Source organism: Anopheles merus, chromosome 2L (genome assembly GCF_017562075.2).
Source record: "Anopheles merus strain MAF chromosome 2L, AmerM5.1, whole genome shotgun sequence".
Taxonomy (NCBI): domain Eukaryota; kingdom Metazoa; phylum Arthropoda; class Insecta; order Diptera; family Culicidae; genus Anopheles; species Anopheles merus.
The window spans coordinates 793,441-821,069 of record NC_054083.1 but is presented as its reverse complement, the minus strand read 5'-3'; the positions used below and the strand labels follow the sequence as shown (position 1 = coordinate 821,069).

The 27,629-nt window shown below is 46.1% G+C and overlaps 3 protein-coding genes across 14 annotated transcripts; 1 reads left to right on the top strand and 2 right to left on the bottom strand.

Annotated features, from left to right (window-relative positions):
* Nucleotides 1-539: 539 nt before the first annotated feature.
* On the bottom strand, nucleotides 540-2,066 carry LOC121594794 (box C/D snoRNA protein 1-like). Its single transcript, XM_041918468.1, has 3 exons — nucleotides 1,776-2,066; nucleotides 1,347-1,719; nucleotides 540-1,313 (listed from the first exon to the last, which is right to left on the bottom strand). Exons 1-3 carry the CDS (start codon nucleotides 1,832-1,834, stop codon nucleotides 759-761), a joined length of 987 nt encoding a protein of 328 aa, XP_041774402.1. The 5' UTR covers nucleotides 1,835-2,066; the 3' UTR covers nucleotides 540-758.
* LOC121592026 (putative uncharacterized protein DDB_G0290521) lies at nucleotides 2,064-26,469 on the top strand. 12 transcript variants are annotated; one of them, XR_006004618.1, is made up of 4 exons: nucleotides 14,297-14,336; nucleotides 20,784-22,166; nucleotides 25,423-25,995; nucleotides 26,116-26,469. XR_006004618.1 is itself a non-coding variant. In XM_041913233.1 (3 exons), exons 1-2 carry the CDS (start codon nucleotides 2,084-2,086, stop codon nucleotides 25,993-25,995), a joined length of 681 nt encoding a protein of 226 aa, XP_041769167.1. In that variant the 5' UTR covers nucleotides 2,064-2,083; the 3' UTR covers nucleotides 26,116-26,469. The 12 variants fall into 12 exon arrangements, 3 of the variants coding, with proteins under 3 accessions (XP_041769167.1, XP_041769168.1, XP_041769169.1); XR_006004619.1 differs by lacking the exon at nucleotides 14,297-14,336 and having other exon boundaries at nucleotides 20,240-21,002; nucleotides 21,876-22,166; XM_041913233.1 differs by lacking the exons at nucleotides 14,297-14,336; nucleotides 20,784-22,166 and adding an exon at nucleotides 2,064-2,191.
* LOC121592024 (protein ALP1-like) lies at nucleotides 24,716-27,361 on the bottom strand. Its single transcript, XM_041913229.1, has 3 exons — nucleotides 26,784-27,361; nucleotides 26,634-26,711; nucleotides 24,716-25,330 (listed from the first exon to the last, which is right to left on the bottom strand). The coding sequence occupies exons 1-3, from the start codon at nucleotides 27,045-27,047 to the stop codon at nucleotides 24,716-24,718; spliced, it is 957 nt and encodes a 318-aa protein (XP_041769163.1). The 5' UTR covers nucleotides 27,048-27,361.
* Nucleotides 27,362-27,629: the final 268 nt, after the last annotated feature.

Sequence of the window (27,629 nt, the reverse complement as noted above, 5' to 3'; positions counted from 1 at the left end):
TAAGTGGTAATTTTAAACAGCCTGTAAGTATTTTATTTTGATTTTTTTTTAACTTTACCACGTAAGTTGGCAACCAGCATACCCGGGTATTCCATACATTTTGTATGGAGAATGACGTTTCTCTTCTTCCTCTTTTCGTATTGTGCTTATTTTCGAGTCAAAATCAAGCGATTCCAAATTTCAATTTGATTTTTATCAAAAAAATGAAAAAACTTAATGAATAAATGAAATAGAAGAGAATATATGGTCGGCATTACTTGCTTACAGCATTAAAATATAGAAAGCATTGTTTACCTATGAAAATCCTGAATTTTTCACATCAAAACGTGTGGAATACCCGGGTATGCCGGTTGCCAACTTACGTGTGTAAATCTGGTTGCCAACTCTACGGTTAACTACACCTCATTATACATTCCACCTTGCATACAACCCTATTATCTTTTGACAGGAAGTTTACGCTCTCCCATACGCTCTCCCTGCGTAAAACTGGCAATTCAGGCATAGGTAATCCAGTACAACATGAATAACCAATGCAGTAATTCAGTTTCAGATTATATTATTTATTACAAACCTATACTCATAACGACTATTGTGTAAAATAGATGGAACACACAGTTCACACTTAGGATGTCATAATTGGAAACAAACTAAGATGTTTAAGGATTAATTCTATCACCAAACAATCAATTCTCATCCTAATGAATTAAATGAAATTAAACTGCAGTTTTTTTTTTTTTTTCAAATCAATTGGTTACGATTTAAGTCGCTTTGAAATGCTCATTCAATGTTGCATCGTCTGAATCTGAAGAGTCATTCGGCAACATTTCAAAGCTGAAAAAATTTATCCTCTTGCTACGGTTCTTGCGTTCATTCTTCGCATTAATTAAACAACCACCATTATAAGGTTGCACTCCACTACATCTATGTAGAATATGGTTGATATGGCATATTTCGTGTTTCAGATCATCATCACTATCGATGATGTGGAACTGGTCGAGCTGATCATTCAACACCACATAAATTGTCGGATATTCCACAATAGTTTTACCTTGTAAAGATTCGCGAAGCGTATCGTGAATGTTCAGCAGTGTTACTCGATCGTAACTCTGTTGAACTCCTTCCGCTTTAAGAAGTAATGAGACTCCTGCTACGCCTCGTGCTTGATAATTTGCCAGTTTGTTGACACCGGGGATGATGTGTTTCGATGAGGGTTGTAAATATGTGTCTACTATGTCACAAAGTTTTGAGTCTTCGCATATATGTTTGTCGATATACACATAGTTTTCATTGGTCTGGGGGAAACACCATTCAATACGCCAAATATTTTTTCACTTTTAAAATCCAAATAGGATGTATTTTTTTTGCCGTTTGCTGAAATTTTGCAACATAAACTTAAGTGCAATCCCGCGATCTAAAGCAGCTTGTTGAAGACGCATCATGTGAATTGGAAGATTTTTTTGGAGACAAGTGAAACGTTTTCTTTGATCGCGTTTGCGGTTCTGAACGAATTTCGTACAATCTTCCAGAAAGTAATAATCGTTCATGAGATCCATTTTGGTCATTTTCACTAGCGGAATGTATTTTGTACGGTCTCGAATGCCATTACATTTCAGTTCGGCTTTGTGAATATTCAGACACTCCATGCTACATGTTTTTACATCACAACGAGGACAAGTGTATTTGGCTGCATTCGCAGAGCAAGCTTCACAGTATCCTAATCTAATAAGTAAATTCAAGAATTAACCTTAAATCCGTCGATCTGATGAGTGACATACCTCTTTCCAAGAATTGTTGAATGTTCAGCATTGGCTTTAATTGAAACTGTACTCGCCATTCTTTACGTTTTCTTGTTATTTATAATCGTAGAGAAACCTCTTGATAGTTCAGACTAAGAGCTTCAACAATTTTCGCACGTATAAAATGACAGCCAAGGACCGTAAAGATCAAAGTGGGTTTATTATACAGGTGGGCTTATCCCGAACAATTTGACAACCGTGCTGCAGAAAAATGAAAACGGAATGACAGCAGGTAATTCGATCATTTGTTGATGTTTGCGTGTGATTTCCAATGGCTGTTTTGGTTGATGTGTCGTAGTGAGGGTGAAAAACTATGTAGGGTAACTGTACCAGTTTTCGGCAGTGTACCTATTTTCGGCAGGGTAGCTAAAAACGTGAAATTCGGCACAAACGCGGTAAAAATTTTCACAAAACACAATTTTATAGTGAAAGTGTCCTTATTTGTTATTCACATAAGAAGTTTCACACCATTTCATTGCGTATTTTTCAAAATATCAAATGAACTGTGCTTTTTTTTCGGCAGATTTGCTGTCAGCCAATAGTTCGGCAGGTTTTGTGATTAAGAGAACCAGAGCAGTAAAACAAAGAAAAAGTGGTGTAGAGTAAAGATTTTATGCTTATTTAATTTATTCTATCTTGTTCAGAATCCCCCCCCCTGGGCTCCGATTTTGACAGATGGTTTTCCGCTTGTATATGTATTGATGGAGTGTTTACGTTTTGCATGGTCAATATTTGGTGGAGATCAATTTGGGTGAATATTTTAGTTTATTAGAACACAGCCCGTGATTTAAAATGGAAATTTTCCTTCGAGAACTTGAAGCGTTCGCCAAACGCGGAAAACTAACTGTCAGTTTTCTTCGTCGATTCTTCTTCCACCTAGCTGTCAAAACGGGCTTATAACTTGACCTAATATCTTTACGGTCCTTGACTACACCTCATTATACATTTCACCTTGATGACAGCGCTTTTTACCGTCCAAATAGACAAACAGCGACAACGTCGCGCGCGACAAAAAGTAGCTCAATTTTGCAAACAAAGCTACTCGTCGCGCGCGACAATTTTGCTTCATCCGAAATAATCGAATGATCTCGTTTTTTTTCAAGCCAGATTAATGCCAAACACAAATAATTAGATTTAAACACATTTTAAACTATTTTTGTGTGTTTTCAAATATAAAACAAGTTGATTGACTGAGTCAAATGAGCTACTTTGATCTACACAGAGTCAAATTTTGAGCTATTGTTCGTCGCGCGCGACGTTATCGCTGTATGTCTAATTGAACGGTTAGAGGTCGTTGCGGGCAAGGTGGATTAAAAATATTAGGTGGTGCAACAAGGTGTTTGTATATAGAAGGTCAAGGTGAACTATGGACCCGCTGCGCAAATTCGAGCAGTTTTCTGCGTAGTTTTTTGCGTCGTTTTGTGTCAAAAAATACGCAAAAAAATACCCCGCTGCGCAAATTCGAGCAGTTTTCTGCGTAGTTTTTTGCGTCGTTTTGTGTCAAAAAATACGCAAAAAAATACGCTAAACTTCAGCCAAAACTACGATAGCCAGCGTATTTATTGCAGTTTTTAGGTGCGGAACGAGCGCCATCTGTTGAAGGAATGGATGAACTATTTCAGACGGTGGAGCAAAAAAAAAACGGCCGAAAAATTCAAAAATATTGGCGCCCATTCCTTCCTCCTCCTTCTTCCTCTAACTCCCTTCCCCTCCCTGCCTTGCCTTATACTTGCGCTTCAGCCCGTGCCTTTCGCCGTCAGCTAATCAGTGTGTATGCGTTGGTGTATATGTACATTGCGGTTGTGTATTGTAATTGGTGGGTGTTAGCATTTATTTATTCGTGTGTGACCTTGACGATGCGGGAGGAGAAGCTGGTTCATTTTGGGATTTAAAGTGTTATCGGTGTATTGATGGTTTATTTTATTTCGTGCCGCTGCTGATGAGACCATTCGATGCCCCTGCCAATTGAGGGTGAAGAAGCCTATTTAAAACAAGCGTAGGAGAACGTCTAACACTAATCTAATTTTTTTTGATTTGAACATGTTGGATGCTTCAACGACCTTCTATGCATCATGTAGCACAGTTTATAATGGAAATAAAATAACTTTTTTGAAATGTGCAGAAATCTGTCTCGAGTTTTCGGGTCGCGACACACACACACACAGCGCGGGGAAAGTGACCGTTCACTCTATCATGTCGCGATCCCCCACCCCGCCCGGCGCTTTGGATGAGGATGCGATACAAGAAAGCTGAACCAGCCGTTCTACCTATACGGTAGCCGTAATCGATCATGTGGGAAGGGGGGAAGTGCGTGCTTGCGTTCGCGCTATCGTGGGTGCGTGCTTGCGTTTGCGCTTTCGCGGGTGCCTGCCCGCGTACACGCGTACGTGCATGTGTGCGTGCGTGCGTGCTGGCGTGTGTGTGTGGTGTGTGTGTGTGTGTGTGTGTGTGTGTGTGTGTGTGTGTGTGTGTGTGTGTGTGTGTGTGTGTGTGTGTGTGTGTGTGTGTGTGTGTGTGTGTGTGTGTGTGTGTGTGTGTGTGTGCGTGTGGAAACCCCAAAACTATTTGATTCTGATGCGTACATTTTCATCCGCTGCGGCTACAAAGTCCATGCATTTTCGATTTCGCTACCTGAGAGACAACACAACTATCGGATTGGCACCACGATCTTTGCGATCGGTTCTGCTGTTGGGGGTGTTAAAAAGGCACACGATCGAAGCAAACGTGCGTGTGATATGTAGCAAATTTCTTTCGCGCATATGGTGCTGCACCTGCCCGTCCAGAATCTGGCGGCTTGTTGGTTTGGAAAAGTTATCATGACGCCGATTGACCGGCATTGCCTTGGAATGGGTTCGGATCGGTAGGTTCATGTTTTAGTCGAGTGAATTCCGTGCATTTGTCGCGCCACAGCGGTAGACCCGGCAGCACCAAAGTCAAAACAAAAACCTTCCCCGAGTGTGGACTGCTTTGCTAAGTTCTTATTATTATTATTATTATTATTATTATTTGGCGTAATAGTCTACGCGATCATGCCGGCCTTTTCAGGACTTGAGTACCACGTAGCCGGATAGTCAGCCCTTGCTACGGCGGACGGTTCATACGCGGTTAGAACCCACGACGGGCATGCAGATGTGCGGAATGATGGCGGTGTTGCGGGCCCGCTCCTATCCAGCGTGCAACTTGCATACTGCCACACTGTCTCCTGCTCGATGCATACGCTGCAGGCAGGGGGAAGGATGCACCTCCACGATAGAAAAAACACCGTCATGAACCAGCGGCGGATCTAACGGTTGGCGGACTAGGCGGTCGCCGAAGATTTTTAGTCTGTAGTATGCCGTATGTCTACAAGTGGACAGATTATTAGCGACAAGGGTCCCCGGAAAGATGGTCGTTAGGGCTCCGTGGCGGGAGAACCATTTGCACCTCCCCTCCCCCCATGGCGACAACAATTTTAGGGCCTGTGACCGATGAGCGTAGGGGTCCCATGGTCGAAGCCCGCGCCCGCCGTCAATTTAAGTATGCTGTTCAATCTCCCAACAGCTGTGTGCCAGTACCCCCTCCTCCCGGTCATCAGTTACCATGTACAGGAGCCTCATCTCATCTTTCCCCCGATTCCCCTAATCCGCCACTGTCATGAACACCTTCCTTTCTTTGACCAATGAATCATAACATTCCAGAAGACAACACAGACTTTCCAGTATGCCGGTTGCACGATCAGCTTGCGTTCTAGATGCCGGCGGAAAGGAAAGTTGATGAAAATCAGCGCCGGGCTGAACGTGTTAATGCGAATAAGGGTTCTGCGCGTTGCACAGCAAACCCTCCATCGTGCGCTAGTGATTCCGTAGCCATTTTTACATTGCATCGATTAAACTCATTGCGCTTTTTTGGTTTGATTTGTGAAAATGCAACTTCATCGCCGCAATGTTTGTTAACGGCATTTTTAGGCGCCACAACAGCTCGCGAGCATTGACCACACGCGAGAAAGAGATAGCGCTATGGAGGGAAAGAGCACGGACGACGGCTGATAGCGATTGGCCGTCTGACGCACCAACACATCTAAACCTTCGACAGCGTGTTCAGGCGAGGGGAATGAGGCGGAGCCAGGGACGGGCAGCTCGACGAGCTGCTCGACAAATTTGCCGTTGGAGAGAAAAGGAAGGCATGTTAAAATTCTCCGAACGCCTTGATTTCTTCCGTCGCTTTGCGCAGCGGGACGCTAAACTTCAGCCAAAACTACGATAGCCAGCGTATTTATTGCAGTTTTTAGGTGCGGAACGAGCGCCATCTGTTGAAGGAATGGATGAACTATTTCAGACGGTGGAGCAAAAAAAAAACGGCCGAAAAATTCAAAAATATTGGCGCCCATTCCTTCCTCCTCCTTCTTCCTCTAACTCCCTTCCCCTCCCTGCCTTGCCTTATACTTGCGCTTCAGCCCGTGCCTTTCGCCGTCAGCTAATCAGTGTGTATGCGTTGGTGTATATGTACATTGCGGTTGTGTATTGTAATTGGTGGGTGTTAGCATTTATTTATTCGTGTGTGACCTTGACGATGCGGGAGGAGAAAGCTGGTTCATTTTGGGATTTAAAGTGTTATCGGTGTATTGATGGTTTATTTTATTTCGTGCCGCTGCTGATGAGACCATTCGATGCCCCTGCCAATTGAGGGTGAAGAAGCCTATTTAAAACAAGCGTAGGAGAACGTCTAACACTAATCTAATTTTTTTTGATTTGAACATGTTGGATGCTTCAACGACCTTCTATGCATCATGTAGCACAGTTTATAATGGAAATAAAATAACTTTTTTGAAATGTGCAGAAATCTGTCTCGAGTTTTCGGGTCGCGACACACACACACACAGCGCGGGGAAAGTGACCGTTCACTCTATCATGTCGCGATCCCCCACCCCGCCCGGCGCTTTGGATGAGGATGCGATACAAGAAAGCTGAACCAGCCGTTCTACCTATACGGTAGCCGTAATCGATCATGTGGGAAGGGGGGAAGTGCGTGCTTGCGTTCGCGCTATCGTGGGTGCGTGCTTGCGTTTGCGCTTTCGCGGGTGCCTGCCCGCGTACACGCGTACGTGCATGTGTGCGTGCGTGCGTGCTCGCGTGTGTGTGTGTGTGTGTGTGTGTGTGTGTGTGTGTGTGTGTGTGTGTGTGTGTGTGTGTGTGTGTGTGTGTGTGTGTGTGGTGTGTGTGTGTGTGTGTGTGTGTGTGTGTGTGTGTGTGCGTGTGGAAACCCCAAAACTATTTGATTCTGATGCGTACATTTTCATCCGCTGCGGCTACAAAGTCCATGCATTTTCGATTTCGCTACCTGAGAGACAACACAACTATCGGATTGGCACCACGATCTTTGCGATCGGTTCTGCTGTTGGGGGTGTTAAAAAGGCACACGATCGAAGCAAACGTGCGTGTGATATGTAGCAAATTTCTTTCGCGCATATGGTGCTGCACCTGCCCGTCCAGAATCTGGCGGCTTGTTGGTTTGGAAAAGTTATCATGACGCCGATTGACCGGCATTGCCTTGGAATGGGTTCGGATCGGTAGGTTCATGTTTTAGTCGAGTGAATTCCGTGCATTTGTCGCGCCACAGCGGTAGACCCGGCAGCACCAAAGTCAAAACAAAAACCTTCCCCGAGTGTGGACTGCTTTGCTAAGTTCTTATTATTATTATTATTATTATTATTATTATTTGGCGTAATAGTCTACGCGATCATGCCGGCCTTTTCAGGACTTGAGTACCACGTAGCCGGATAGTCAGCCCTTGCTACGGCGGACGGTTCATACGCGGTTAGAACCCACGACGGGCATGCAGATGTGCGGAATGATGGCGGTGTTGCGGGCCCGCTCCTATCCAGCGTGCAACTTGCATACTGCCACACTGTCTCCTGCTCGATGCATACGCTGCAGGCAGGGGGAAGGATGCACCTCCACGATAGAAAAAACACCGTCATGAACCAGCGGCGGATCTAACGGTTGGCGGACTAGGCGGTCGCCGAAGATTTTTAGTCTGTAGTATGCCGTATGTCTACAAGTGGACAGATTATTAGCGACAAGGGTCCCCGGAAAGATGGTCGTTAGGGCTCCGTGGCGGGAGAACCATTTGCACCTCCCCTCCCCCCATGGCGACAACAATTTTAGGGCCTGTGACCGATGAGCGTAGGGGTCCCATGGTCGAAGCCCGCGCCCGCCGTCAATTTAAGTATGCTGTTCAATCTCCCAACAGCTGTGTGCCAGTACCCCCTCCTCCCGGTCATCAGTTACCATGTACAGGAGCCTCATCTCATCTTTCCCCCGATTCCCCTAATCCGCCACTGTCATGAACACCTTCCTTTCTTTGACCAATGAATCATAACATTCCAGAAGACAACACAGACTTTCCAGTATGCCGGTTGCACGATCAGCTTGCGTTCTAGATGCCGGCGGAAAGGAAAGTTGATGAAAATCAGCGCCGGGCTGAACGTGTTAATGCGAATAAGGGTTCTGCGCGTTGCACAGCAAACCCTCCATCGTGCGCTAGTGATTCCGTAGCCATTTTTACATTGCATCGATTAAACTCATTGCGCTTTTTTGGTTTGATTTGTGAAAATGCAACTTCATCGCCGCAATGTTTGTTAACGGCATTTTTAGGCGCCACAACAGCTCGCGAGCATTGACCACACGCGAGAAAGAGATAGCGCTATGGAGGGAAAGAGCACGGACGACGGCTGATAGCGATTGGCCGTCTGACGCACCAACACATCTAAACCTTCGACAGCGTGTTCAGGCGAGGGGAATGAGGCGGAGCCAGGGACGGGCAGCTCGACGAGCTGCTCGACAAATTTGCCGTTGGAGAGAAAAGGAAGGCATGTTAAAATTCTCCGAACGCCTTGATTTCTTCCGTCGCTTTGCGCAGCGGGACGCTAAACTTCAGCCAAAACTACGATAGCCAGCGTATTTATTGCAGTTTTTAGGTGCGGAACGAGCGCCATCTGTTGAAGGAATGGATGAACTATTTCAGACGGTGGAGCAAAAAAAAAACGGCCGAAAAATTCAAAAATATTGGCGCCCATTCCTTCCTCCTCCTTCTTCCTCTAACTCCCTTCCCCTCCCTGCCTTGCCTTATACTTGCGCTTCAGCCCGTGCCTTTCGCCGTCAGCTAATCAGTGTGTATGCGTTGGTGTATATGTACATTGCGGTTGTGTATTGTAATTGGTGGGTGTTAGCATTTATTTATTCGTGTGTGACCTTGACGATGCGGGAGGAGAAAGCTGGTTCATTTTGGGATTTAAAGTGTTATCGGTGTATTGATGGTTTATTTTATTTCGTGCCGCTGCTGATGAGACCATTCGATGCCCCTGCCAATTGAGGGTGAAGAAGCCTATTTAAAACAAGCGTAGGAGAACGTCTAACACTAATCTAATTTTTTTTGATTTGAACATGTTGGATGCTTCAACGACCTTCTATGCATCATGTAGCACAGTTTATAATGGAAATAAAATAACTTTTTTGAAATGTGCAGAAATCTGTCTCGAGTTTTCGGGTCGCGACACACACACACACAGCGCGGGGAAAGTGACCGTTCACTCTATCATGTCGCGATCCCCCACCCCGCCCGGCGCTTTGGATGAGGATGCGATACAAGAAAGCTGAACCAGCCGTTCTACCTATACGGTAGCCGTAATCGATCATGTGGGAAGGGGGGAAGTGCGTGCTTGCGTTCGCGCTATCGTGGGTGCGTGCTTGCGTTTGCGCTTTCGCGGGTGCCTGCCCGCGTACACGCGTACGTGCATGTGTGCGTGCGTGCGTGCTCGCGTGTGTGTGTGTGTGTGTGTGTGTGTGTGTGTGTGTTGTGTGTGTGTGTGTGTGTGTGTGTGTGTGTGTGTGTGTGTGTGTGTGTGTGTGTGTGTGTGTGTGTGTGTGTGCGTGTGGAAACCCCAAAACTATTTGATTCTGATGCGTACATTTTCATCCGCTGCGGCTACAAAGTCCATGCATTTTCGATTTCGCTACCTGAGAGACAACACAACTATCGGATTGGCACCACGATCTTTGCGATCGGTTCTGCTGTTGGGGGTGTTAAAAAGGCACACGATCGAAGCAAACGTGCGTGTGATATGTAGCAAATTTCTTTCGCGCATATGGTGCTGCACCTGCCCGTCCAGAATCTGGCGGCTTGTTGGTTTGGAAAAGTTATCATGACGCCGATTGACCGGCATTGCCTTGGAATGGGTTCGGATCGGTAGGTTCATGTTTTAGTCGAGTGAATTCCGTGCATTTGTCGCGCCACAGCGGTAGACCCGGCAGCACCAAAGTCAAAACAAAAACCTTCCCCGAGTGTGGACTGCTTTGCTAAGTTCTTATTATTATTATTATTATTATTATTATTTGGCGTAATAGTCTACGCGATCATGCCGGCCTTTTCAGGACTTGAGTACCACGTAGCCGGATAGTCAGCCCTTGCTACGGCGGACGGTTCATACGCGGTTAGAACCCACGACGGGCATGCAGATGTGCGGAATGATGGCGGTGTTGCGGGCCCGCTCCTATCCAGCGTGCAACTTGCATACTGCCACACTGTCTCCTGCTCGATGCATACGCTGCAGGCAGGGGGAAGGATGCACCTCCACGATAGAAAAAACACCGTCATGAACCAGCGGCGGATCTAACGGTTGGCGGACTAGGCGGTCGCCGAAGATTTTTAGTCTGTAGTATGCCGTATGTCTACAAGTGGACAGATTATTAGCGACAAGGGTCCCCGGAAAGATGGTCGTTAGGGCTCCGTGGCGGGAGAACCATTTGCACCTCCCCTCCCCCCATGGCGACAACAATTTTAGGGCCTGTGACCGATGAGCGTAGGGGTCCCATGGTCGAAGCCCGCGCCCGCCGTCAATTTAAGTATGCTGTTCAATCTCCCAACAGCTGTGTGCCAGTACCCCCTCCTCCCGGTCATCAGTTACCATGTACAGGAGCCTCATCTCATCTTTCCCCCGATTCCCCTAATCCGCCACTGTCATGAACACCTTCCTTTCTTTGACCAATGAATCATAACATTCCAGAAGACAACACAGACTTTCCAGTATGCCGGTTGCACGATCAGCTTGCGTTCTAGATGCCGGCGGAAAGGAAAGTTGATGAAAATCAGCGCCGGGCTGAACGTGTTAATGCGAATAAGGGTTCTGCGCGTTGCACAGCAAACCCTCCATCGTGCGCTAGTGATTCCGTAGCCATTTTTACATTGCATCGATTAAACTCATTGCGCTTTTTTGGTTTGATTTGTGAAAATGCAACTTCATCGCCGCAATGTTTGTTAACGGCATTTTTAGGCGCCACAACAGCTCGCGAGCATTGACCACACGCGAGAAAGAGATAGCGCTATGGAGGGAAAGAGCACGGACGACGGCTGATAGCGATTGGCCGTCTGACGCACCAACACATCTAAACCTTCGACAGCGTGTTCAGGCGAGGGGAATGAGGCGGAGCCAGGGACGGGCAGCTCGACGAGCTGCTCGACAAATTTGCCGTTGGAGAGAAAAGGAAGGCATGTTAAAATTCTCCGAACGCCTTGATTTCTTCCGTCGCTTTGCGCAGCGGGACGCTAAACTTCAGCCAAAACTACGATAGCCAGCGTATTTATTGCAGTTTTTAGGTGCGGAACGAGCGCCATCTGTTGAAGGAATGGATGAACTATTTCAGACGGTGGAGCAAAAAAAAAACGGCCGAAAAATTCAAAAATATTGGCGCCCATTCCTTCCTCCTCCTTCTTCCTCTAACTCCCTTCCCCTCCCTGCCTTGCCTTATACTTGCGCTTCAGCCCGTGCCTTTCGCCGTCAGCTAATCAGTGTGTATGCGTTGGTGTATATGTACATTGCGGTTGTGTATTGTAATTGGTGGGTGTTAGCATTTATTTATTCGTGTGTGACCTTGACGATGCGGGAGGAGAAAGCTGGTTCATTTTGGGATTTAAAGTGTTATCGGTGTATTGATGGTTTATTTTATTTCGTGCCGCTGCTGATGAGACCATTCGATGCCCCTGCCAATTGAGGGTGAAGAAGCCTATTTAAAACAAGCGTAGGAGAACGTCTAACACTAATCTAATTTTTTTTGATTTGAACATGTTGGATGCTTCAACGACCTTCTATGCATCATGTAGCACAGTTTATAATGGAAATAAAATAACTTTTTTGAAATGTGCAGAAATCTGTCTCGAGTTTTCGGGTCGCGACACACACACACACAGCGCGGGGAAAGTGACCGTTCACTCTATCATGTCGCGATCCCCCACCCCGCCCGGCGCTTTGGATGAGGATGCGATACAAGAAAGCTGAACCAGCCGTTCTACCTATACGGTAGCCGTAATCGATCATGTGGGAAGGGGGGAAGTGCGTGCTTGCGTTCGCGCTATCGTGGGTGCGTGCTTGCGTTTGCGCTTTCGCGGGTGCCTGCCCGCGTACACGCGTACGTGCATGTGTGCGTGCGTGCGTGCTCGCGTGTGTGTGTGTGTGTGTGTGTGTGTGTGTGTGTGTGTGTGTGTGTGGTGTGTGTGTGTGTGTGTGTGGTGTGTGTGTGTGTGTGTGTGTGTGTGTGTGTGCGTGTGGAAACCCCAAAACTATTTGATTCTGATGCGTACATTTTCATCCGCTGCGGCTACAAAGTCCATGCATTTTCGATTTCGCTACCTGAGAGACAACACAACTATCGGATTGGCACCACGATCTTTGCGATCGGTTCTGCTGTTGGGGGTGTTAAAAAGGCACACGATCGAAGCAAACGTGCGTGTGATATGTAGCAAATTTCTTTCGCGCATATGGTGCTGCACCTGCCCGTCCAGAATCTGGCGGCTTGTTGGTTTGGAAAAGTTATCATGACGCCGATTGACCGGCATTGCCTTGGAATGGGTTCGGATCGGTAGGTTCATGTTTTAGTCGAGTGAATTCCGTGCATTTGTCGCGCCACAGCGGTAGACCCGGCAGCACCAAAGTCAAAACAAAAACCTTCCCCGAGTGTGGACTGCTTTGCTAAGTTCTTATTATTATTATTATTATTATTATTATTATTTGGCGTAATAGTCTACGCGATCATGCCGGCCTTTTCAGGACTTGAGTACCACGTAGCCGGATAGTCAGCCCTTGCTACGGCGGACGGTTCATACGCGGTTAGAACCCACGACGGGCATGCAGATGTGCGGAATGATGGCGGTGTTGCGGGCCCGCTCCTATCCAGCGTGCAACTTGCATACTGCCACACTGTCTCCTGCTCGATGCATACGCTGCAGGCAGGGGGAAGGATGCACCTCCACGATAGAAAAAACACCGTCATGAACCAGCGGCGGATCTAACGGTTGGCGGACTAGGCGGTCGCCGAAGATTTTTAGTCTGTAGTATGCCGTATGTCTACAAGTGGACAGATTATTAGCGACAAGGGTCCCCGGAAAGATGGTCGTTAGGGCTCCGTGGCGGGAGAACCATTTGCACCTCCCCTCCCCCCATGGCGACAACAATTTTAGGGCCTGTGACCGATGAGCGTAGGGGTCCCATGGTCGAAGCCCGCGCCCGCCGTCAATTTAAGTATGCTGTTCAATCTCCCAACAGCTGTGTGCCAGTACCCCCTCCTCCCGGTCATCAGTTACCATGTACAGGAGCCTCATCTCATCTTTCCCCCGATTCCCCTAATCCGCCACTGTCATGAACACCTTCCTTTCTTTGACCAATGAATCATAACATTCCAGAAGACAACACAGACTTTCCAGTATGCCGGTTGCACGATCAGCTTGCGTTCTAGATGCCGGCGGAAAGGAAAGTTGATGAAAATCAGCGCCGGGCTGAACGTGTTAATGCGAATAAGGGTTCTGCGCGTTGCACAGCAAACCCTCCATCGTGCGCTAGTGATTCCGTAGCCATTTTTACATTGCATCGATTAAACTCATTGCGCTTTTTTGGTTTGATTTGTGAAAATGCAACTTCATCGCCGCAATGTTTGTTAACGGCATTTTTAGGCGCCACAACAGCTCGCGAGCATTGACCACACGCGAGAAAGAGATAGCGCTATGGAGGGAAAGAGCACGGACGACGGCTGATAGCGATTGGCCGTCTGACGCACCAACACATCTAAACCTTCGACAGCGTGTTCAGGCGAGGGGAATGAGGCGGAGCCAGGGACGGGCAGCTCGACGAGCTGCTCGACAAATTTGCCGTTGGAGAGAAAAGGAAGGCATGTTAAAATTCTCCGAACGCCTTGATTTCTTCCGTCGCTTTGCGCAGCGGGACGCTAAACTTCAGCCAAAACTACGATAGCCAGCGTATTTATTGCAGTTTTTAGGTGCGGAACGAGCGCCATCTGTTGAAGGAATGGATGAACTATTTCAGACGGTGGAGCAAAAAAAAAACGGCCGAAAAATTCAAAAATATTGGCGCCCATTCCTTCCTCCTCCTTCTTCCTCTAACTCCCTTCCCCTCCCTGCCTTGCCTTATACTTGCGCTTCAGCCCGTGCCTTTCGCCGTCAGCTAATCAGTGTGTATGCGTTGGTGTATATGTACATTGCGGTTGTGTATTGTAATTGGTGGGTGTTAGCATTTATTTATTCGTGTGTGACCTTGACGATGCGGGAGGAGAAAGCTGGTTCATTTTGGGATTTAAAGTGTTATCGGTGTATTGATGGTTTATTTTATTTCGTGCCGCTGCTGATGAGACCATTCGATGCCCCTGCCAATTGAGGGTGAAGAAGCCTATTTAAAACAAGCGTAGGAGAACGTCTAACACTAATCTAATTTTTTTTGATTTGAACATGTTGGATGCTTCAACGACCTTCTATGCATCATGTAGCACAGTTTATAATGGAAATAAAATAACTTTTTTGAAATGTGCAGAAATCTGTCTCGAGTTTTCGGGTCGCGACACACACACACACAGCGCGGGGAAAGTGACCGTTCACTCTATCATGTCGCGATCCCCCACCCCGCCCGGCGCTTTGGATGAGGATGCGATACAAGAAAGCTGAACCAGCCGTTCTACCTATACGGTAGCCGTAATCGATCATGTGGGAAGGGGGGAAGTGCGTGCTTGCGTTCGCGCTATCGTGGGTGCGTGCTTGCGTTTGCGCTTTCGCGGGTGCCTGCCCGCGTACACGCGTACGTGCATGTGTGCGTGCGTGCGTGCTCGCGTGTGTGTGTGTGTGTGTGTGTGTGTGTGTGTGTGTGTGTGTGTGTGTGTGTGTGTGTGTGTGTGTGTGTGTGTGTGTGCGTGTGGAAACCCCAAAACTATTTGATTCTGATGCGTACATTTTCATCCGCTGCGGCTACAAAGTCCATGCATTTTCGATTTCGCTACCTGAGAGACAACACAAATATCGGATTGGCACCACGATCTTTGCGATCGGTTCTGCTGTTGGGGGTGTTAAAAAGGCACACGATCGAAGCAAACGTGCGTGTGATATGTAGCAAATTTCTTTCGCGCATATGGTGCTGCACCTGCCCGTCCAGAATCTGGCGGCTTGTTGGTTTGGAAAAGTTATCATGACGCCGATTGACCGGCATTGCCTTGGAATGGGTTCGGATCGGTAGGTTCATGTTTTAGTCGAGTGAATTCCGTGCATTTGTCGCGCCACAGCGGTAGACCCGGCAGCACCAAAGTCAAAACAAAAACCTTCCCCGAGTGTGGACTGCTTTGCTAAGTTCTTATTATTATTATTATTATTATTATTATTATTTGGCGTAATAGTCTACGCGATCATGCCGGCCTTTTCAGGACTTGAGTACCACGTAGCCGGATAGTCAGCCCTTGCTACGGCGGACGGTTCATACGCGGTTAGAACCCACGACGGGCATGCAGATGTGCGGAATGATGGCGGTGTTGCGGGCCCGCTCCTATCCAGCGTGCAACTTGCATACTGCCACACTGTCTCCTGCTCGATGCATACGCTGCAGGCAGGGGGAAGGATGCACCTCCACGATAGAAAAAACACCGTCATGAACCAGCGGCGGATCTAACGGTTGGCGGACTAGGCGGTCGCCGAAGATTTTTAGTCTGTAGTATGCCGTATGTCTACAAGTGGACAGATTATTAGCGACAAGGGTCCCCGGAAAGATGGTCGTTAGGGCTCCGTGGCGGGAGAACCATTTGCACCTCCCCTCCCCCCATGGCGACAACAATTTTAGGGCCTGTGACCGATGAGCGTAGGGGTCCCATGGTCGAAGCCCGCGCCCGCCGTCAATTTAAGTATGCTGTTCAATCTCCCAACAGCTGTGTGCCAGTACCCCCTCCTCCCGGTCATCAGTTACCATGTACAGGAGCCTCATCTCATCTTTCCCCCGATTCCCCTAATCCGCCACTGTCATGAACACCTTCCTTTCTTTGACCAATGAATCATAACATTCCAGAAGACAACACAGACTTTCCAGTATGCCGGTTGCACGATCAGCTTGCGTTCTAGATGCCGGCGGAAAGGAAAGTTGATGAAAATCAGCGCCGGGCTGAACGTGTTAATGCGAATAAGGGTTCTGCGCGTTGCACAGCAAACCCTCCATCGTGCGCTAGTGATTCCGTAGCCATTTTTACATTGCATCGATTAAACTCATTGCGCTTTTTTGGTTTGATTTGTGAAAATGCAACTTCATCGCCGCAATGTTTGTTAACGGCATTTTTAGGCGCCACAACAGCTCGCGAGCATTGACCACACGCGAGAAAGAGATAGCGCTATGGAGGGAAAGAGCACGGACGACGGCTGATAGCGATTGGCCGTCTGACGCACCAACACATCTAAACCTTCGACAGCGTGTTCAGGCGAGGGGAATGAGGCGGAGCCAGGGACGGGCAGCTCGACGAGCTGCTCGACAAATTTGCCGTTGGAGAGAAAAGGAAGGCATGTTAAAATTCTCCGAACGCCTTGATTTCTTCCGTCGCTTTGCGCAGCGGGTTGGCGCCCATTCCTTCCTCCTCCTTCTTCCTCTAACTCCCTTCCCCTCCCTGCCTTGCCTTATACTTGCGCTTCAGCCCGTGCCTTTCGCCGTCAGCTAATCAGTGTGTATGCGTTGGTGTATATGTACATTGCGGTTGTGTATTGTAATTGGTGGGTGTTAGCATTTATTTATTCGTGTGTGACCTTGACGATGCGGGAGGAGAAGCTGGTTCATTTTGGGATTTAAAGTGTTATCGGTGTATTGATGGTTTATTTTATTTCGTGCCGCTGCTGATGAGACCATTCGATGCCCCTGCCAATTGAGGGTGAAGAAGCCTATTTAAAACAAGCGTAGGAGAACGTCTAACACTAATCTAATTTTTTTTGATTTGAACATGTTGGATGCTTCAACGACCTTCTATGCATCATGTAGCACAGTTTATAATGGAAATAAAATAACTTTTTTGAAATGTGCAGAAATCTGTCTCGAGTTTTCGGGTCGCGACACACACACACACAGCGCGGGGAAAGTGACCGTTCACTCTATCATGTCGCGATCCCCCACCCCGCCCGGCGCTTTGGATGAGGATGCGATACAAGAAAGCTGAACCAGCCGTTCTACCTATACGGTAGCCGTAATCGATCATGTGGGAAGGGGGGAAGTGCGTGCTTGCGTTCGCGCTATCGTGGGTGCGTGCTTGCGTTTGCGCTTTCGCGGGTGCCTGCCCGCGTACACGCGTACGTGCATGTGTGCGTGCGTGCGTGCTCGCGTGTGTGTGTGTGTGTGTGTGTGTGTGTGTGTGTGTGTGTGTGTGTGTGTGTGTGTGTGTGTGTGTGTGTGTGTGTGTGTGTGTGTGTGTGTGTGTGTGTGTGTGTGTGTGTGTGTGTGTGTGTGTGTGTGTGTGTGCGTGTGGAAACCCCAAAACTATTTGATTCTGATGCGTACATTTTCATCCGCTGCGGCTACAAAGTCCATGCATTTTCGATTTCGCTACCTGAGAGACAACACAACTATCGGATTGGCACCACGATCTTTGCGATCGGTTCTGCTGTTGGGGGTGTTAAAAAGGCACACGATCGAAGCAAACGTGCGTGTGATATGTAGCAAATTTCTTTCGCGCATATGGTGCTGCACCTGCCCGTCCAGAATCTGGCGGCTTGTTGGTTTGGAAAAGTTATCATGACGCCGATTGACCGGCATTGCCTTGGAATGGGTTCGGATCGGTAGGTTCATGTTTTAGTCGAGTGAATTCCGTGCATTTGTCGCGCCACAGCGGTAGACCCGGCAGCACCAAAGTCAAAACAAAAACCTTCCCCGAGTGTGGACTGCTTTGCTAAGTTCTTATTATTATTATTATTATTATTATTATTATTTGGCGTAATAGTCTACGCGATCATGCCGGCCTTTTCAGGACTTGAGTACCACGTAGCCGGATAGTCAGCCCTTGCTACGGCGGACGGTTCATACGCGGTTAGAACCCACGACGGGCATGCAGATGTGCGGAATGATGGCGGTGTTGCGGGCCCGCTCCTATCCAGCGTGCAACTTGCATACTGCCACACTGTCTCCTGCTCGATGCATACGCTGCAGGCAGGGGGAAGGATGCACCTCCACGATAGAAAAAACACCGTCATGAACCAGCGGCGGATCTAACGGTTGGCGGACTAGGCGGTCGCCGAAGATTTTTAGTCTGTAGTATGCCGTATGTCTACAAGTGGACAGATTATTAGCGACAAGGGTCCCCGGAAAGATGGTCGTTAGGGCTCCGTGGCGGGAGAACCATTTGCACCTCCCCTCCCCCCATGGCGACAACAATTTTAGGGCCTGTGACCGATGAGCGTAGGGGTCCCATGGTCGAAGCCCGCGCCCGCCGTCAATTTAAGTATGCTGTTCAATCTCCCAACAGCTGTGTGCCAGTACCCCCTCCTCCCGGTCATCAGTTACCATGTACAGGAGCCTCATCTCATCTTTCCCCCGATTCCCCTAATCCGCCACTGTCATGAACACCTTCCTTTCTTTGACCAATGAATCATAACATTCCAGAAGACAACACAGACTTTCCAGTATGCCGGTTGCACGATCAGCTTGCGTTCTAGATGCCGGCGGAAAGGAAAGTTGATGAAAATCAGCGCCGGGCTGAACGTGTTAATGCGAATAAGGGTTCTGCGCGTTGCACAGCAAACCCTCCATCGTGCGCTAGTGATTCCGTAGCCATTTTTACATTGCATCGATTAAACTCATTGCGCTTTTTTGGTTTGATTTGTGAAAATGCAACTTCATCGCCGCAATGTTTGTTAACGGCATTTTTAGGCGCCACAACAGCTCGCGAGCATTGACCACACGCGAGAAAGAGATAGCGCTATGGAGGGAAAGAGCACGGACGACGGCTGATAGCGATTGGCCGTCTGACGCACCAACACATCTAAACCTTCGACAGCGTGTTCAGGCGAGGGGAATGAGGCGGAGCCAGGGACGGGCAGCTCGACGAGCTGCTCGACAAATTTGCCGTTGGAGAGAAAAGGAAGGCATGTTAAAATTCTCCGAACGCCTTGATTTCTTCCGTCGCTTTGCGCAGCGGGTTAGCGTATTTTTTTGCGTATTTTTTGACACAAAACGACGCAAAAAACTACGCAGAAAACTGCTCGAATTTGCGCAGCGGGGTAGTTTTGGCTGAAGTTTAGCGTATTTTTTTGCGTATTTTTTGACACAAAACGACGCAAAAAACTACGCAGAAAACTGCTCGAATTTGCGCAGCGGGTAGTCGTTGTGACGTGTGACCAGATTGGTGACATTGCAGCAAGCACCTCTTGGTCGGTCACTTTGACGTGACTTTGTTTGTCTGTGATCAATTTCGAAATGCCACTGATGCTATCACCAGCACTCGTGATTGAAATGAAATTCATTTCGGTTCACGTACACATGTGCGATGATCAGAGGTAAGACGCACATGGTCGTTGTGGCGTCTGATCTGATTGGTGATATTTTGGTAACCAACTCCTGGTCAATCAGTTTGTCGTGATTTTTTGGTATTTTATTATCGCGATAGACTTAGAACATACGTGGCGCGGGCGAGTGGTGTTTTATTAACCATGTGCATATGATTAGAAGCAGTTATCGGTTCTGCTAGCTGGTCAAATGATCCTGCATCCTACATATATTGCCAGACTCAGTTTGCTGATCCAAACATTTATGTATGAACTCTCGTAAGCAGTGCACATGCAAGGATTACCGCTTCATAATGTATTTATTAATTACTCTAGAAAAACACTTTAGACCCACAAACAGCCGGCACCAGAATTTGAGGCGATTTGGAAGAAGGGAGGGGGGATGTACACAAAGGTTATACGTGTAAAAAATATTCGACTGCATGTCCTCGGCGCGGAACAGTGTGTTCGAGAAATGTGCCGCAGATTCAGCATTGCATCCGATGAATTTAGGTATCATCAACGTTTTCAAGCATCATACCGCATCTACCGGTTAAAACAGGCGTTCAAAAAATGCTGCTTGGGTTTGCGATAAACAGGCGTTACGCGTAACGCTAGCGTAACGTAGAGGGCTAAGCCTTACTTTTACCTATGTTTTGATAAAACAAATATATGCGCAATCTGAGAGCGTTTCTACATACACCGAGAAAGCAGCTGAGAAAATAACTGACAGCATGCTTTGACAGCGACTGACAGCATTTTCGGTGAGAGAATTCTCCTCGGCATGCAAAGAACGATAGAGCTGAGAAAAAATGAATTGGCAGTTTATGGCGAACGATCAATTATAGTTTACATCAATTATAGAAACCGATTGTCAATTCTCTCACAGCCATCTCTCACCTGCAGTCTCGGTGTATGTAGAAACGCTCTGAGATTGCGCATCGGGTATACGGTTACCGCATAAATAAACGACCCAAGCGGACATTTTCGGACGATAACTCACACACTCTCATAATTTGACAAGCAATATATGACTATAAGTGTGGTGCTTGTGGAATAATGGTTTACCACTGTCAGGCGTGATGCTACCTGGCATGAATATAATGTTAAGTGACAGGAGGAAGGGTATAAAGTAGGTTGCTATGTTGAATAAAATCTCTCTCTGCGTTCTGAACTCTACCCCTCAAGTGTGCTGCGTTACTTTATTGCGATTCTGCTAACAGGCTAACAGGCCCAGGCGAAATGGCGGACTCCCAGCGATTTATTGTGCAAAGGTTGACGAACCAAAACTACCAAACGTGGAGGTTTAAAATGCAAATGCTCCTCGAACGCGATGAGCTGTGGTGCACAAAAAGTGAAGAAAACCCAGAGCCAGTGACGTCTGCGTGGAGCCTGTCGTGATTTAAGGTTCTTTTTGACATCTTTTTATTTAAAATAAGTTCCTTCTAATCAAAAGGGTTCTTTAAATTATATTTAGCTTGTTCTTGCTTTACGTCTGTCTTCGACTTCTCTAAACACAAGACTGACTCGTTTCCTTCTTTTGACGTTTTCTTCATTTTCCTTGCCTGACGTTTCCTACGTTTGGGTTTTATTTCGCCCTGATATTGCTATCTCTCTCTGCTTCTCCGTTTCCATCTCCTTCTGATTCGCCGGCTATTTGAAATCTCTGTTACGTCGCAAAGCCGGTTACGTTCTTCTATGTGAAATTAATTACTTTCTTGATGTTTTTAGTACAAGTTTTACGTTCTTTCTTCTTTTGCTGCTCCTATGCTATTTCCATTCTCTACATCTTTCCCTTTCCTACTCTTTCTTCTTCTTCTTTGGCTCAATAACCGATGTCGGTCAAGGCCTGCCTGTACCCACTTGTGGGCTTGGCTTTCAGTGACTAATTGATTCCCACTCTTTACTGGTTAATATTATACAAAACTGCATTTTTAAACCTCTCTGGTAAGCGAACTTCTCGTTTTGTTCGACTATTACTAATGGATTCGGCCGTTTGTGTAACAATTTTTGGTTCAGAGTATTCCAATGTCTCACTATTGCTATGCTGTTGCCTTTCTTTTTGATCGTCTACCTCTAGAGCACGCTTAACATCGCTTACGTTCCTAGTTAACTTTGTCCCTCTTTCGTTCACTAGTACAACTTTTGCCCCATCTCTGGCTAGTACAGTATACCTTTCGTTTGAAAATGTGGGATCGGTTTCTGTTTTTTGTACAATTGCTACCACCACCCTATCGTCGACCATTATATTGCTATCTTTCGCCCCCCGATGTTTGTCAGCATACGTTTTGCTAACTAGTTTCGCAAACGCATCGTCCTCTCGTACTGCCAAGCGGTCCAGCGGTTGCCTCGATTCCCACAGGCACGGGAAAGTGCCTCGGTAACGCCATCCCACTAACAGCTCAAATGGTGTGATGCCTAAACGAGAATGGTGCTTCCTCGTGTTGTGAGTATGGATATACTCATCCATTGCAGTCTTCCAGTGTTTTCCTTCGGCTTTAGCAGCGGTCATGGCCTTAATCACCCCTTGATTTTGTCGCTCAATAGCTCCATTTGATTGTGCACTCAGAGGTAAGGATTTACGTACGCTCACCCCTTTGGACTGATAACCGAATTCATTTTCTTCCTCTTCTGACCAGTAGAAGTTGTCAGATTTTGCTAATGATCTTAATTTTATTGTTTTATCTGCTCGATGGGGGACGAATCTTTCAATGAAGTTAATTAAGCCTAAAAAGCTTTTCACCTCCGATAGTGTTTCGGGTCTGCGAAAATTTGCAATTGCCTTCTTTTTGTCCTCTTCGACTCTCCAACCGTCTCCCGATAACTTAAATCCGAGGAATTTGACGGAACGGGCTGCGAATACGCACTTCTGGTGTTAAGGCAGACATTATGACTACGTAAACTTTTAAGAGCTGCTTGCAAGTTCTCATCATGTTCTAGTTTGGAACGCCCGTAAACTAGAATATCGTCCAGATAGTTTAGAACCCCCCGACAATTCTCCAGAACTACGGTTTGAAGTAGCTCTTGAAATATGTCGGGTGAATTACACAGCCCAAATGGTAATCTTTTGAAACGATATGTGCCACTTCCTCCGAGGAAGTTTGTTAGGTGGCGACAATCCTCGTGTAATTCAACATGAAAGAAAGCGCTCGTAAGATCGATTGTAGAAAACCAGGATGCTCCATTTAGTTTAGCTAGAATTGCTTCGAGCGTTGGCATTTTGAAGGGTGTCCGTATGATGTTCTTGTTGGGCCCTCTTAGGCCGAAAATACACGGACCGGAATTTCGCGGCCGCGGAATTCCGCCTGCGTATAGCAGATGTATAACAATCAAACTGTCACTTTTCCGCGCCGGCTATCCCGGTTGCTGTTTCGCAAAGATACCCACATGCAGTATTTCAGCGGTTTCGCGGCAGGAAAATTCCGTTGTCATTGCGTTATTGTGTACGGTTTGAAAAGGTTAACATTGTGCACTTCGAATTCTGTTGCCTTAAATTTGAGCAAATCAAGACGGAAAATGGGTAAATATTGCATTTCAAAATATAATTACAGGATAAATAACTTTGTGTTTAACTTCTAGATATCAAACCAGCAAAGAAAAAACGAAAGAAGGTATGTCAAAGGATGATATTATGATGGGGGTTTCGAGAGCCGAAAAAGGGTCCGGGTTTCAGTGACCGCCAGTATTGGTCGACGTCGGAGTGTTCAGGCAGGAACGTAGAAGTGAATCGTGATAAATGCGCAGTGTCTTATAACACACAGGAACGAAGCGCGCGCCATGTTTATGACCATACAAAGTAGTCAACTGCATCCAGCAACTAGTCAACTGCATCTAGCAACTAGCAACTAGTAGGAAGACGTATAATTGGTTTGCGCGGAAGTTATTGACTTAGTGCGTTACGTTTGCACCAGGAGAAAAACTTAGCCAGGATGGCTTTTAGTCGAAGATGGCTCCTTCTAGCTGACAGATTTGAAAACATTGCTGTGGCAGCTCGTTTCGCTTTTTTAGGGCAAGCAATGTGCGGTCACCCCACGGAGGTTCGCGATGGGGCTGTTTAATAGGAGCAGATTTCCGCAACGCGGTTCTCATGAAATCTGTGAAAATGTTCGTAGCATGGTCGAATGTATAGTTTGACGATTGAAATGATTGATCGAAGGAGGAAATTAGTCTCTAGACTTCAGTAAGGTCAGTGAATGAGTAATTGAACCTTATTTTTGCAGCAGTGGTATTGGCAGTAGCTGGAGCTCGCTGGCACGTATAGGTCAAGAAGTTGTTGTGAGTTACCGTAATTGTTAAGCTGGCAAAGCGCATTCTGGTGCAGTCCATAAACGAATTGTATACTAATGATTTATGTTGTGCTAGCAATTTGCTGCCAATTAACGGCAAGAGCTGGATTTGTTTAACCAGGTCTCAGCGAAACAGAACAATGACTCTCACGAAAAAAACCCTTTATCGAAACGGCTCTGTCAGTGCGTATGATCCGACAAATATTCTCACAAAAATGTTCTCTTTCCAGACGATCTACATGAGTGATGAGGTTGTGCTTGCGTTTATCGATTGCGTTTTTCGGCATGAGGCGGTCTGGAACCGGCAACATCCAGACTACCAAAATATTCATCATAGAAATGATGAGTGGAACGACATCGCAGCAGAAATGGACCAACCAATCGATGAACTTAAAGAGAAGTGGGCATCGCTCCAATCCATTTACCGGAAGTACCGCTCAAAATTGAACCGGAGCATGGTAACTGGATCTGGTATGTATGTTTTAAGTGAAAGTAATAACAATATGTTTATGATGGACATTTCATATCTTATTTTCAGGAGCTGATGAAATTGATCACCCACGGTGGTTCGCTTTTTGGAAAAAGGTTTTTGGATATGGTTTGAGTTATATTTTTATTTTACATATTAAAAAACATGTTAAAAGGAAATCACTCTTTTATAGCCAATTAGTAGTATCTCTTTATTCAAATTCAACTGTATGATTATTAAAAATATCATTATAAAAATTAATTGTTGAATTCAATTTTCTTGTAAATAGTTTGCAATATGCATCCGAATTTGCAACATATTCAAATTAGGTCGCGACCTGTTTGTTTCGAGTGCACGCATGTTATTTATTTCCTCTTCTTCATTGGAAAGAAATTGACGGTTATCCTGACTCCGTACATCCTAATCTCTTCTAATCTATTTTCCTGACGCAGTTCGATAGGCTTTCTTAATACTTGAAACCTTCCACAGAGTATCCCGAAAGCCATTTCAACAGACCGCCTGGCAGTTGAATGACGAAGATTGAAATTACGCTCTACCGATCCTCTTTCCGTGAAACCACTGAATGGGCTAAGGCAGTATTTTGTTAGAGGAAAGGCTTTGTCGCCTAAAAGCATATAGGGGACGAGGATGCGAGATGTTTGGTACAATGGGGCAGGGCTTGGTATTCCCAATTCATTTCTTTCAAGCTTTTTGTATAGCATTGAGTTTTTAAAAACCCCTCCATCAGATATTCGACCTTTTGCGCCAATGTCTGCATAGATAAAATTATAGTTGGCATCAACTACACCCAGCAGAACGATGTTAAAATGCCTTCTGTAATTAAAATAGTCGGTTCCGCTATGTGGAGGAGATTTTATCATAACGTGTTTTCCATCAATTGCTCCGATTGCATGTGGAAAATTCCATTTGTCTTGAAAGCCTTGCGCAATTCGTTTCCATTCGTCGGAGCATGTGGGTAACTGCGAAAAGAAAAAAAGAGAAATAAAACAAGAATGTATTTCCTATCAGAAAGTGTCAATCTATATTTAAACTAAAGCATCTTTTTGTTTAGCTTTCTCATTTGGAAATAGAGGTGTTGGACGAGGCCCTCACGCCTTCTCCTGGAAGGTCGTGTGTGCCGTCACCGCAGCCTGGACCGTCGCGTGTGCCATCTCCGCGACCTGGACCGTCGCGTGTACCGTCTCCACGACCTGGACAGTCGCGTGTACCTTCTCCGCGATCAGGACCTTCGCGTGTGCCATCACCTCGACCTGGACCCTCGCGTGTGCCGTCACCGCAACGTGGACGGTCACATTATGCCACACCGCCTCGTCCATCTACTCCGCCAAATGTAGCGTCAAGGCGGTATAAACGGCGTTGGCAAGAGGCTAATCTTGCATACAATGAGGAGGTGGTTGCAGCTTTGCGGACGGTGGGTGATGCCTCAATCGAGCTGGCCAGCCAGCTCAAAAACCCAACCGATACAGTGGATCTGCTGTCAGCTGTCCGGGATTGCCCACATCATTCGAGATTGGCCGCTCGAAAACCGGATGCGATGCCTAATGCGCATACGCATGGTGGTCCAAGAGGAGGAACAGGAGTATTTCCAGGGAAATTTCGGATACCCGGTGAGGCGATAGAATAGGTAAGAGAAGAGTAGTCGTGATTTTCAGATCCCTTCTTTAAGTTAGCAAGCGTTATTTGTACATAGCTAGTTATCAGCGACTTTGGCATGTAAACTAATAAATTTTCTTTTCTTTTACAGTTTATGTAAAGCGGCGCTTTCTCTAGACGTGAATGAACATGTTTTAAGTTTAAGTAAAGTAAAATGCATTCAATGCAAAGACATGAATTATATATTATTACATGAAATATACAACGAATTATTGAATTTAAATTCCAATATTTTAATCATTGTTAGTAAACAGACTTAGACTTGTATGCATGCAAGAAACTAGCCGGCGTCTACATCAGACCATTATCTTACAAGTAACTCATATACGGAGCTTATACACTCATGTACGGAGCAGTTTGCTCATATACGCATAGTTTACATGCATCTTTAAAGCCGCCACGTTCCTAATTTTTAACCAGCGTTCTCGTACACAGACACTTTAACAATTCCAAAATATTAACTTATATTCGTTATAATCACTGTATTCATTATCTTTCCATCCACTCATTGCAACGTCTTCAAGATCTACCCATCTCACTGTTAGTTTCGCTGCAGAAATATACTTGTAAAACAACAGATCAACATGATGATATTTCTTTGGGTCTTACCTTTACCTGCTCTCGAAGGACTTCCACAAGACAGTCACACACTTGCGGCACAAATTGACCGATTGCCTGTGCTGAAATCTAAAACAAATATGAATTAAACAACAAACAAAGATTAGTGTATTTTGGATAATAAACAAAACTCCGACATACCCGGAAGGCATATTCAAGGGTTTTGTATGAGTCTCCTGTAGCCAAATATCGCAAGGTAATTATCAGCTTGTCTTTGGCAGACAAACTTAAACGCATGTTCGTATCCATTCTTTGCATCTTTGGTCCAATTTGCTTAAGAAGGTAATCAAAATCGTTTCTCGACAATCTCATAAAATTAATTATGGTATTATCCAATTCCTCTTGTAAAATAGACGCTAGCAACCGACTCGCTTGTTCATTCCTTTCGCGAAGCATTGGGCGCATCCATTCTCTAGCTGACGGAGCTTACTGAAGCGAAATCGTATGCAAACGAATGAAATTTGCCCACGCACTTGTCCATCGTAATGCAGCTGCTCTTTTTACACGAAACATTTTTTGCTTATAATAATTAGTTTTGTGTTTCAGACAGGTGCACAATTGAGGATATTAAAGACACACGCGGCTCTTCTGTATCAACCACTTATATTCTAATATAAATAACATATATGCTACAAGACTGTTGTGCGTGTCGGGTCGCGGCATATGATCGAGTGCCGACCCTCGGTAGCCCGATCGCTCCCGAAGCCCTTAACCGTATTAATACACGATGCGCAATCTCAGATTGCGCATATATTCGTTTTATCAAAATATATGTCATTTCGCGTAGCCAACCCTGAGCTATAAACGTCATTTCCATACAATTTCAGAATGCGCCAAGATTGCGCATAAATTTTCAAGATTATATGTCCGAGATATATAATTTTTTTTTGACAGATAAATATATCAAACCGACCCGTTTGACAGATAAATATATGCGCAATCTGAGATTGCGCATCGTCTATTGCTACGGTAACGGCCATTCGGACG